General features: G+C 32.3%; 1 protein-coding gene across 1 annotated transcript in view; it reads right to left on the minus strand.

Annotated features, from left to right (window-relative positions):
• Window positions 1–12,351, minus strand: part of LOC129727164 (uncharacterized) — a 78,980-nt gene that overhangs the window by 11,912 nt on the left and 54,717 nt on the right. Inside the window, exon 9 of the mRNA XM_055684687.1 lies at window positions 9,098–9,271. Within this exon, the coding sequence (XP_055540662.1) occupies window positions 9,098–9,271 (174 nt within the window). The remainder of the gene's footprint in view (window positions 1–9,097; window positions 9,272–12,351) is intronic.

A 12,351-nucleotide genomic window follows, 5' to 3' on the forward strand; every position in this document is an offset into this window, starting at 1 on the left:
AGCGTTCCACGGCAATCGCTACACAGCCGCCATTTTGTAAAAAAATAGCAATATTTTTTTTTCTATTCTCCAAGAGTTGCTTAATTCAATGATATATTATTTATATACCTTACATCTCAAATGTCTTTTAAAAAATATCATGAGAAAGCCTTGTTTTTTGAGCATTTGGTAAATATTATCCCTTAGGTAAAAGTTGTATCAATTCATCTTTAAAAATTCTTCAGGAGAAAGTCAATAAGGATTTCACTAATTTTTTTACTTTCTATTCTCTGCTCGCACGAACTTATCCAAATTAATAGCAAATGATATGACATAGGATTAAAAAGAATTAAACCAGTGTAGAAGCAAAAGGGTCAATAATGGAGAAAGCAACTTCGAATAGGGCTGACTTAGGCGTAAATAAATATTTTTGATTGTGACCTGGAACGAGAATACTATACATATTAAGCGATTACTATACATATTGAGCGATACTATACATATTAAGCGATTGGCGAGATTGACACGCGATTTAATAAAATTTAGAGAAAACCCATCTAAAGCGAAATCTTAAGCGAATAAATGAGCTTTGCCTAATCGAATTCTCACATGTTAGTTTTGTTCCTCTCATATTAGGATTCCAGTTTTTTCCACTTTTATTTTTAAAATTATTCTAATTTATTCCAAAATGTTATTGATAACCCTGTCAGTGACATCACCGCTGCGGGTGGCCTTATTCCGCGTAACTCAAACTTATTTAAATTGACTGTTATTGAATTCCACGAAAAAAAATTTCGTGACACGTCTGTTTGTCTGCGGTGCGGTGATACCTTTGTTCGCGTTTGTACTAAAAAACCATTTGAATGTTGGTAAAATGAACACATTGATAAAATAATTAAAAATTGAACAAAATTGGATATTTGCATTTTAAATGAATTTGAGATTTTTAAATAGAGAAGTTTTTGGTAGATAAGCTTTTTCACCTTAAGAGTGCTCTTTTTTAAATGTTCCGAAGAGTTTTAGACAGTGTAAAGGTGTACGAAAACTATGAGCTTATGAGGCTTAAAAGTATGCGATATAAATGTATAGCATGAGATTGTACTGTCAAAAGCTATAACATAGACTCTGAACTAATCCGTCAAGACGAAATAGTTCGTAGCCTACCATGCTATATACGATCAACTATGTATTAGAAACTATTGCAGTGGTGTATTGGCGTCTGAGTGGCGGCACCTTAATTGTTTATCTAAGAATCAATTGTGATTGGAGTTTTTTTCAAATCAGATATGACCTTTTTTCAAATCACTTTTTGTTTCTAAAGTAATTTTCTTCAATAATTTCAAATGAAATTTCTGACAACTTCCCAAAAGTCATCCCTTGAAAATTTTTCCCTTGTTCAGTAGATAAAACGAAAAAATCAGTCTTTTACAAATGCTAGTCCATATAATATTTAAAAAAAAAAATGAAGCAAGTATGCAAAATTGCTTAATTGCCTTGCACCCCCAAAGTTTCATTGAATTGAAATGAGAGGGTGCTGCCAACTTCTCAGTCGAATTGGTGCGAAATCCTTCAATATTGAATATTCTAGGTTGCTGAAAGCAAGTTGGAAAGGCTTTCCGCAAAATCCGCGCCATGGAGTAGTAAAAACGCGCCAAATCCGCGAGAAACGCAAAATCCGCAAAAAACGCAAAATCCGCGCCGACTGTAACAACCCTGTATTACTCTACTATAGTGAGAATCTTTTCCTTGCGCCAATACCTCTAATTACAATACCCGAGAGAGGAGTAGGGTAGAACTGAAAACTGTTTTTTCTCTTGAACTTTCATTGGGAAAACATCTTATCAAGTTTATTTGCAACAGAATCACGGGAAACATTTATGAATTCCAACTAATTTTAGGAGAATAAATAATTTTTCGTCAGTGTGGTCCACTGAAAGAATTGGTCCACCCAAGGTAGTTCTACCCTGAATTGGAATTTACAAATGTTTCTCATGAATCCGATGCAGATTAGTAGAATAAGATGTTTCCCGATGGAAATTTTCTGATAAAAACCTTGAGTTTTCGTATAAATTGAGTTAATCTGACGGCTGACCCACTGTAGATGGCTCCTATTGTTCTTCTGGGCAGTTTCATTATATATGTGATTAAGGGTAAAACTACCTTGTATGGATCACGTCTTTTAGTGGACCACCGGTCATATCAGCTCAATTTATGAAAATGGGATTTCCATGACACTTTCATCGGAAAACATGTAAATTCCAATTTAGGTTAAAACTTCTTTGAATGGACCACTTCCTTCAGTGGACCACCCTGACTAAAAAACTGTTCATTTTTTTGCATACAGAGTAAAAATTACTTCGCATGGACCACGTCCTTTAGTAGGCCACAGGTCAGATGATTCAAGTTTTGACGAAAGTTGTGCATCAAAATCACGAGATACATTTGTCAATTGCAATTTATATCATGAGAGTAAAAAGTTTTTCGTCAAGGAAACCACTGAGGAAAGTAGTTCATCCAAAGTAGTTCTACCCTAGAACTAGAACTAGAATTTACAAATGTTTCTCGTAGTTTTGATGCAGATCAGCTTGGAAAGTTGTCTGACCGGTGGTCCACTAAAGGACGTGGTCCGTCCAAGGTAATTCTACTATACACCAAGAGAATGACTAGTTTTTCGTCAGGGTGGTCCACTAAAGAAAGCGGCTCTTTGTCAAGAGAGAGGAGTCTTATCAAAACCCCGTCCCTAAGATAAAAAAATAAAAACCTAAAATTTTTTAAACTAAATTCTGAAATATCTCAAAACAGGTGCATTTAAAAAGTAAGCCGACATCAGCAAAAAAGCGTCAAAAAGCAACTACTATTAAAAACAAACGGCATGATTGGAATTTATTCATTTTTTTGAAAGTTGCAATTTAAAAAATTTCTGCAACTCGACTTTTAGGTAAACATTTGTTTTGTATCTTTCTATTTAGGCTAGTTTTGTCTGAAAGTTTCAAAATAATGTCGAGTTGCAACAAAAATAAATTTGAAGAGGAAATTTAACGGTTTTTGTTATAATGTATAGATTAGTGAAAACAGATGCATTTAGGAAGTTAATCATCATACGTTTTTATATTTAAAATGATTGATATTGAAAATGCAATAAGTTAACGTGCCACCCTTGAAGGTTCCACTTTAAGCGTCAGGATAGCCGGTGAGATATTGGACTCGTTCGTGACGTTAGATGGTTTGAAGCAGGGTGACGGGCTGTCGAACTTATTGTTCAACATCGCATTGGAAGTTGCTATACGGAGAGCTGGTGTGCAGAGAAGCGGCACCATCATTACGAAGTCGCACATGCTTCTAGGTTTTGCGGATGATATAGACATTATTGGTATTAATCGTAGAGCAGTGGAAGAGGCCTTCGGACCTCTCAGGAGGGAAGCTGCGAGATAAGGGGTTTGCAATAAACTCTGCCAAAACGAAATACATGGTGGCTGGCAGAGTGCGTGGTAGTCCGTCGGGTGTTGGTGCTGCGTTAGTGCTAGATGGGGAAACATTTGAAGTAGTCGACGAATTTATTTACCTGGGAACATTAGTGACATGTGACAACGAGGTTAGCCGTGAGATAAAGAGGCGGATAGTAGCCGCAAACAGGGCCTTTTAAGGATTACGTAACCAGCTAAGGTCCCGCAGTCTGCAAATCCGTACTAAACTTGCACTCTATAAAACACTGATGCTTCCGATGGCTCTCTACAGCCATGAATCATGGACGCTGAAAGAGGCTGATCGGCGAGCTCTTGATGTTTTTGAGCGTAGGATTTTGCGTTCAATCCTTTGGCGGCAAACTAGAAAATGGTGTTTGGAGCAGACGCATGAGCCATTAAGTGTACCAGGCAAACAAATCGGCGGATATAGTCAAGCGGATAAAACACGGCAGGCTTCAGTGGGCTGGGCATGTAGCGAGAATGCCGGATGAGCGTCAAGCGAAGGCTATGTTTAGCAGGGATCCCGATAGAGGTATGTCACAAAATATCAAAAAATTGGTAGCAGTGACGAAAATACCCAACACGGAAAGAGGTCGTCGACTTCGGGGTATAACCCGCACTCATTGGATGTGTGCTGTCGACGAGGATGCACGTGAAATAGGTGTTAGGGGCGATTGGAGGATAGCAGCCCAAGACCGAGGGACATGGCGACGTATTCTGGACTCGGCACTGGATCGATAATCGGTCTGTCGCCTTAAAAGTAAAGTAAAGTTAGTAAGTGAGTAAGTTAACATTATTTGAAAAAGAATTGAAAAAGTGCCTTGAAAATTAATCTTCAATAAAAAAAAGTATTTTCCATTGTTTTATTCCCAAAGAAGCCCGCCGAAATCGAACATCAAGCTATTACGGCAGGCCTAAGTTACACAGAAGTACGTGCAGTAGCTAAAAGCAGCATTACCAACTAAAGAGCAGCCTGGTGCAGCTACGTCGATCAGGTATTATTGCTGTAGTGGCACTGGGTACAAAGGCTCCGAACAGGTGAAACGACAGGTTCATGATGAGTGAAACAGTCAGAGTAATGCATTATTAGTGAAAATTTTGGAAGACCGAACGAGGCGATGCACACTGTTACCAAAGCTGCAAAAACGTGATGGAAATTATTTTGAACTAAAAAAATAGATTTAAGAGCCATAGCGTCTTCAGGAAAGTTGATCCATCAATCATTCTCCATGTTACAGAAGTTGCAATTTTGTGATTAATTCACTCAACAGTGAGAAGCGAATTTTACTTCTTTCGTTTTTGTATATAAAAAATCACTTTGTTCGGCAAAGTTGTAGCAGATTTTATAAGAAACAACTTTGTCAAAGGCACCATACTTCTATCTGCTTTTTCAAATGGACTTTTGTGAAGTTATCTACAGATTGCCACTAAAAACCAATTTTTTCAATATAACATTAAGTAGTGATTTTCTACAATTTTTCAATGTTCTACATTATTGTTTGCCTTCATAAAACAAATTATTTCATCGAAGAAAGTTTATTTAAAAAAAATGTGAGGCCTTCTAGAGAAAACTTTACAATAGTTAATTTAAATCAGCAGATACAAGTATAGTGTCTTCGTCAAAGTTGTTTCTTATAAAATGTGCTAAAACTTTATCCATCAAAGTGGATTTTTTTATGCAAAAATGAGAAAAATAAAACTCATTTCTCACTTTTAGGTATGAGTCACAAAAATCTAACTTCTGTAAAATGGAGAATAATTAATAGAACAATTTTACTGAAGACACTACGACTCCAAAATCATTTTTTGAGTTAAGACTAATTGGTGTTAATTAGTGCATTATTCTAGTAAAAATCGTCAATAACCAAGTATATTGTATGTGAGATAAAAATAAACTTTCTTTAAAGATATTGTTTGTTTCGTTGCAGCAAACAGTTTTGTAGTACATTCAAAAATTGTAGAAAATCACTATAAAAAGTTAAATAGCAAAAAAATGAAAACCTCGCTTGTTTATTTGCTTCGATCGGTTCGTTTCGCGAATATTCGATTACGTCGAAGTGAGGATTTGTATTCCAATGTATCGCGTAGATAGGTTCCATTTGACTTGCACGCAATTCTTCAACATCCATTCACTTCTGTGAAGGCATTGCATTCATACAGTAGTATTAACGCTTTAACAATGCTTCTATGTGATTTGGAAAGAGAAAATGAATTAAAATGCAGTGAGCAGATAACCAGAATACCTTATCAAAACTAGATTTCTTAGCACTGCACAGTGATCCAGGAATGCAACCCAGCGGAACGAAATTAATAGCTCCGGATCGTGTTGTTTTTTTGAGATTGAGTGTTTTCGGCAATGTTCATGAGAATAACCAAAGAATATTGTTGTATGAAAATATTTGTACTAAACGTGTACTAAACTAGTACTAAACATTTTTTCTTATTTGTTTCAGTTCAAAATAACAGCTCCTTTAACAAAGTTGTTTAGTAGCCAATAATTTGAAACACTTCCAAAATCACAGCTATTCAAGATACCACAGTGTATGAAATGTTGATTTTTTGGGTAAAATGAACAAAAAACTTTTGCTTTAATTTTATTTTTCTAAGTGTATGTGTGAATTTTCAATTATAAATCTTTTAAACTCTGAACTTTGCCGCAGATATAGGATGGCTATGGCCTGTAGTTTTTGAGATATTAAAAAAACGAAAATTTGGATAATTTTTGTGAATGTCGTGTCTCAATAAGCGCACAAAAGCGCCTGAATCTCTCAGGGCTGAAAGAATATTAAACTAGGTGTATGTAGACAAAATTTCTCTCGGAATTTCGAGCTTTTACACTGTGAGTATTTTTTTGAAATTCTACAAAATTTAGAAAAACGTTATACCAAATGTCTTCGAGAATGTTAAAGAGAATTAAATATGGACTCTTCTGGTCTAAAGATTTGCATTTTTAGTACACATAAACAATTTTGATGTGATCACAGTAAGCATGGTTTGAAAGTTGTACCTTGCATTCATGGTGACGTTTTGATTGTGTTATGCGAAGTTGCCCATGACGAAATTAAAACTGTTCATTTGTAAAAGTAGTTTTTTCTTGATGTGTGACAGCATTCTGTTTAGAATAATTCTCTCAACCAGTTTACTTTTTGAAGAGAGCCAACTGATTGTTCGATAACTTGAAGCACCTGCTGAATTCTTATCCGGTTGGATTTCTTTCGGTCTAAAATTGAAGTATTTTTATCAATTTTCAAAAAAATGCAATTTTAAAATTTTTCGCCAAAAAATGCATTGTGCTCTCATTGAGAATTTGAAAAACATGTCAAGGTTATTATTGGCACCAAATGCTTATTTTGTTAAAAATTTTCATGATTGATCTAATCTTATTTAAATCAGTTTTAATCACACCTTTACTGCCGTGAAACGCATATCAGTCCGAAATCATCGAACGGAGAAAACAGCGAAAGAAGATCTTGAATGTTTCATTCAATACAATACGATCCGCTTGGAATATTAACTATTTTTCTCATCAGATTGATTTTGTTACTTTCGTTTCATAAAAAGTAAATTTATGACAATAACAATGGAATAAATTATAATGGGACTGATATGCGATTATTTTGCATTACAGCGTGTAAAATAATCCCCTTACAGTCCCAGTCTTTATGACAACTGAGAATGAATCAGTTTGTTGCTGTTCAGAACCATTCTGAATGTGTGAACATATTTTTAAATCTCGTGCAAAATATCCTCGTCAGATCGGGTTTGTACTTGTTACGCATATGAAGAGCTATCTTCATATGTTGAAGATTGTCTTAGTTTTGATCTGGCTATTTTTGATGACTTTTCAGTTATCTTTTCGTGTAGTTTTACTCAACATTCACAAGGAAGAATAGAATGTTGTGGAAAAAAGAATTTAAGCTTTACATGCAAGGTTATTTTTATAATATTCATTGTGGGATTGGTATGCGATTACTTTTAAGATGGGACAAACCGACCTGGTATTTTTTGAAAATATTTTTAAACAAACTATATTATTTTCCACATTTATTTTGTAAAGAGTTGTCGATTTTAACCTCTGGTGGTCATAACACAAAATCGACGGAAATTCAGATAGGACTGATATGCGTTTTACGGCAGTTTAGGTAAAAATTAGATAACATTGACGAGTGATTCCATATACACCTAAAGCCACGAAATTCGAATCAGTACTCTGAACATTACTTCTAGACAAGTTAGTCTCCGAGCTATTTCTTCATCCGTTACAAGAAAATGATCATCAGCGTTCAACTCGTTTTTTTGTGTGATTTAATGAACAGGCCAACGATACAATGTCAAAACTAAAATTTCAAATTGATATTGTTGCTTCTACGTTGGGATAATTGGCATAATTGTATTTTAAGTGCTTTTATATGGTCCACGTTTGAAAAAAACTACCATGTATACTAATATATGTTCAAGCAATTTATTTATACCTTATCATCCTTCATGAGATATAACAACATAAACTTATGATGTCAGATAGTTTTGAGTACAAGCAATGGATTTATCGTGTCCTTAAATGGTTATCAATCCTTACCCATTTAACGATAATAATAAATTCTACAAAAAGTATCAAATCCTGGTGTATATAAACCAACTTTGAACTAAAGATTTTAAGTTAAAATTAAATTCTTAGCTAGTGAATTCATTGTGCTCCCTTCGAGAGTTGTTTGAGAATTTAAATTTTATTAATTACAGCTACTTTGCCGAAGCCTATCGTTAACAGGTTCAGAGGCCACTTTTGGCGACCAACATAAAACATCTATTTTGTTGATGATCTGTCGTGAACTTTGCGGCAAAGTTGTTTCTGCTACACTATCATAATTTCTCAAGCCATACTGGGGAAAACATCTTTTGCAGGTCCCTGACGTCAAAAGTTGGAACAGCTTCAAGTTTCCTCCTACTAACCGCTACCCGCAAGCAGCCCGAGAATCCCAAAACCCATTCGAAAGTTAAAGAAGGATGAAATTCTCCTAATGAAAAATTTCATTCGTTTCCCGTCCCTCGCTCCCCGCCTGGCTTAACCACGAGATTTTTGAACTGTTGTGGCTGTAGGCTAGCTGCCACCAAACTGAAAAGAGCGAATCCCTAGTCCACTGCCAGTCGATTCACAGAATGAAAAGAAAGGAGTTTTTTATTTTTCAAGCAAATTTGCTGCTTTCCTACAATACACGAGACTATCTTCCCTCTGTGATTCCTGATTCTGTCCGTTGCAAGTTCAAATGTTTTTTTTTTTTGGCAAGACACTGTGTATACTTGGAAAAGTTCAGAATACTTTGAGCTCTTTATAATGTTTTCATTACGGCCGCTCACGATTTTGTGCCATTTTCCAGCTGCTTTATTTCGACACCACCACTAAAGGTTTTATTTTCCCTTCCAAAAATGAAAGGCGCATTTTTCGGAAGTTTTCAGGCGAAAGTCATATGATTTGACTTGATATTAAATTTGAAAAGTTCATAAATTTGTTTTTCTTTTCTGCGACCGCCGTTGCTCGGCGCGGTGTCGAAAGCCAATAGCGGAAAAGCATCTCACATTTGCGCCAAAAGTTTGTTATCCCTTTTTATTTACGGCAACTATAAATTAGGAGCCGCAACGCAATACGGTTAGGTACTCACCCGGGAGCCCCGAGGCAGCGACGTTAGTGAACCGATTTGGTTGTACTTGATCATCAGCGAGAGCCGTTCCTGCGACATGGACGTGCCCTGGTCTTTCGTTTTGGGCTCGTCACTGTCCTTGGTGTCGGTTAGTTTGTCCGCTTCGCCGTTCTCGGCGGCATCGTCGTCGAGGTCCTGTATGATAAAAATGAGAAGATGTTAGAAAAAGAAGAGTGACTTTAACTAAAAAAATAATTTAACTAACTTTTATTGAGAATCTTTAAAAGATAAATCCTATAACCGGTGATTGTTTCACCAATTTTGTTATTTTAAAAATTTTATTGATTTTATAGATTTTGTAGATATCATAGATTTTATAGATTTTGTAGATATTATGAATATTATAGATTTTATAGATTTTAAAGATTTCATAGATCTTGAAGATTCAATAGATTTTATAAAATACAGTGACGTGTCGATTTTATCACGGTTCTTATTTCACGTTTCGTTTTAATCACTCTCGAATTTATACCGCAAAGCATTTCTGTTTTATTACGTTTCTGAGATATATGCAAAATATTATGAAAACACTAGTTAATTCACCTAGCAGTGCTATTTAGTGGCGAAAAATTGTCAGCAAGTTTTCAGGCAATCGCTTTTTTTAACCCTGGAAAGATATCTTTTTCCGGGATTGAATTGATGCATGAGTTTTAAATCATTTTAAATGCAAGTTAACACATCGAACTTCGTATTTGAATCTTGGTTTACCTATACAACGATTCCATCCTCCTACAACACGATGGTCTCCAGCAAAATTTCCACATGACCTTCTGAACAAGTTTTCTAGAGACCGCAGCAGATAAGTAATGCCTTAAATTTCCAAAGCTACATGCACACAAGCGCTGCGTTGCAGTCGAATTTAAAAACAAAGTGTGTATCAAATTAAATCTCTTGACACTCTGAACAACTTTGCTGAAGACGACTACTTTCTGAATAGTCGGATTCACGAGGTAAATAAGGTTCAAAATATTAAACACTACATGCTAACTAGCACCACGCTGCGGTCGAATTGCAAACAAACTGTGCAACAGATGAAAGTCTGCACAAGTTACCGAACAACTTTTCTGAAGACCACAACTCTCTAGGTTTTTGGTGTCCTAGATAGATAAATTTCCCCATATGAGGTGACGATAAACTTTTCATGGTGCTGCAATATTCAAACTGGGTGTGGCAACACTCCAAACTTTTGGCAGGTAGTGAATCTATTAATATCAAAAAATACATTAAATGTTTTTGGAAAAGTGAATAAATCAGTAGTCCTTAAAATATATTCGTGAGTTGTTATAAATTAAATTGAACTTTGATTGGTTATGTGGAATAATGGAGATGTTACGAATTTTGTAGATTTTATAGATTTTTAAGATGTTATAAATTTTGTAGATTTTATAGATTTTATAGAATTTACAAATTCTATGGATATTATAGGTTTTATATATTTTACAGATATTATAGATTTTATAACTTTTTTAGATTTAATAGATTTAATGGACTTTATAGATATTTTAGACTTTATAAATTTTATAGATTTTATTGATTTTATAAATTTTATAGATTTTATGGGATTTATCGATTTTAGTGATTTTAGATTTTATGGATTTTATAGGTTCTACAGATTTTATAGATTTTATAGATTTTATAGAATTTTTAGATTTTATAGATTTTATAGATTTTATAGATTTTATAGATTTTATAAATTTTATAGATTTTATAAATTTTATAGATTTTATAGATTATATAGATTTTATAGAAATATCTAGATTTCATTGATTTTATAGATTTTATAGATTTTATAGAATTCAGGGTTTTATGAATTTTATAGATTTTATAGATTTTGTAGACTTTATAGATTTTATTAATTTTATAGGTTTTATAGATTTTATGGATTTTATAGATTTTATAGATTTTATAGATTTTATAGATTTCATAGATTTTATAGATTTTATAGATTTTATAGATTTTATAGATTTTATAGATATTATAGATTTTATAGATTTTATAGATTTTATAGATTTAATAGATTTTATAGATTTTATAGATATATCTAGATTTCGTTGATATTATGGATTTTAGGATGAATGAATGAATGAATTTTATAGATTTTATAGATTTTGTAGACTTTATAGATTTTATTAATTTTATAGGTTTTATAGATTTTATTGATTTTATAGATTTTATAGATTATGTAGATTTTATAGATTTTATAGATTTTGTAGATTTTATAGATTTTATAGATTTTATAGATTTTATAGATTTTATAGATTTTATAGATATCATAGATTTTATAGATTTCATAGATCTTATAGATTTTATAGATTTTATAGATTTTATAGATTTTATAGATTTTATAGATTTTATAGATTTTATACATTTTATAGATTTTATAGATTTTATAGATTTTATAGATTTTGTAGATGTTATAGATTTTATAGATTCTATAGATTTTAGAGATTTTATAGATTTTATAGATTTTATAAATTTTATAGATTTTATAGATTTTATAAATTTTATAGATTTTAAAGATTATATAGATTTTACAGATATATCTAGATTTCATTGATTTTATGGATTTTATAGATTTTATAGATTTTAGGGTTTTATGAATTTTATAGATTTTATAGATTTTATAGGCTTTATAGATTTTATAGATTTTATAGATTTTATAGATCTTATAGATTTTATAGATTTTATAGATTTTATAGATTTTATAGATTTTATAGATTATATAGATTTTATAGATTTTATAGATGTTATAGATTTTATAGATGTTATAGATTTTATAGATTTTATAGATTTTATAGATTTCATAGATTTTACAGATTTAATAGATTTAATAAATTTTATAGTTTTTAAGATTTTATGAATTTTAAAAGATTGTATAGATTTTATAGATTTTATAGATCTTAAGATTTTAGGAATTTTATTGATTTTGTAGATTTTATAAATTTTATTGGTTTTATTGATGGTATCGATTTTATAGCTTTTATAGATTTTATAGATTTTATAGATTTTATGGATTTTATAGATTTTGTAGATTTTATAGATTTTATAGATTTTATAGATTTTATCGATTTTATAGCATTTATAGATTTTATACATTTTATAGATTCTATAGATATTATAGATATAATAGATTTTAACGATTTTATTGATTTTCTAGAATCTATAGATATTATAGATATTATAGATTTTAACGATTTAATAGATTTTATTGATTT

The sequence above is a fragment of the Wyeomyia smithii genome, chromosome 3, assembly GCF_029784165.1.
Source record: "Wyeomyia smithii strain HCP4-BCI-WySm-NY-G18 chromosome 3, ASM2978416v1, whole genome shotgun sequence".
Classification (NCBI taxonomy): Eukaryota; Metazoa; Arthropoda; class Insecta; order Diptera; family Culicidae; genus Wyeomyia; species Wyeomyia smithii.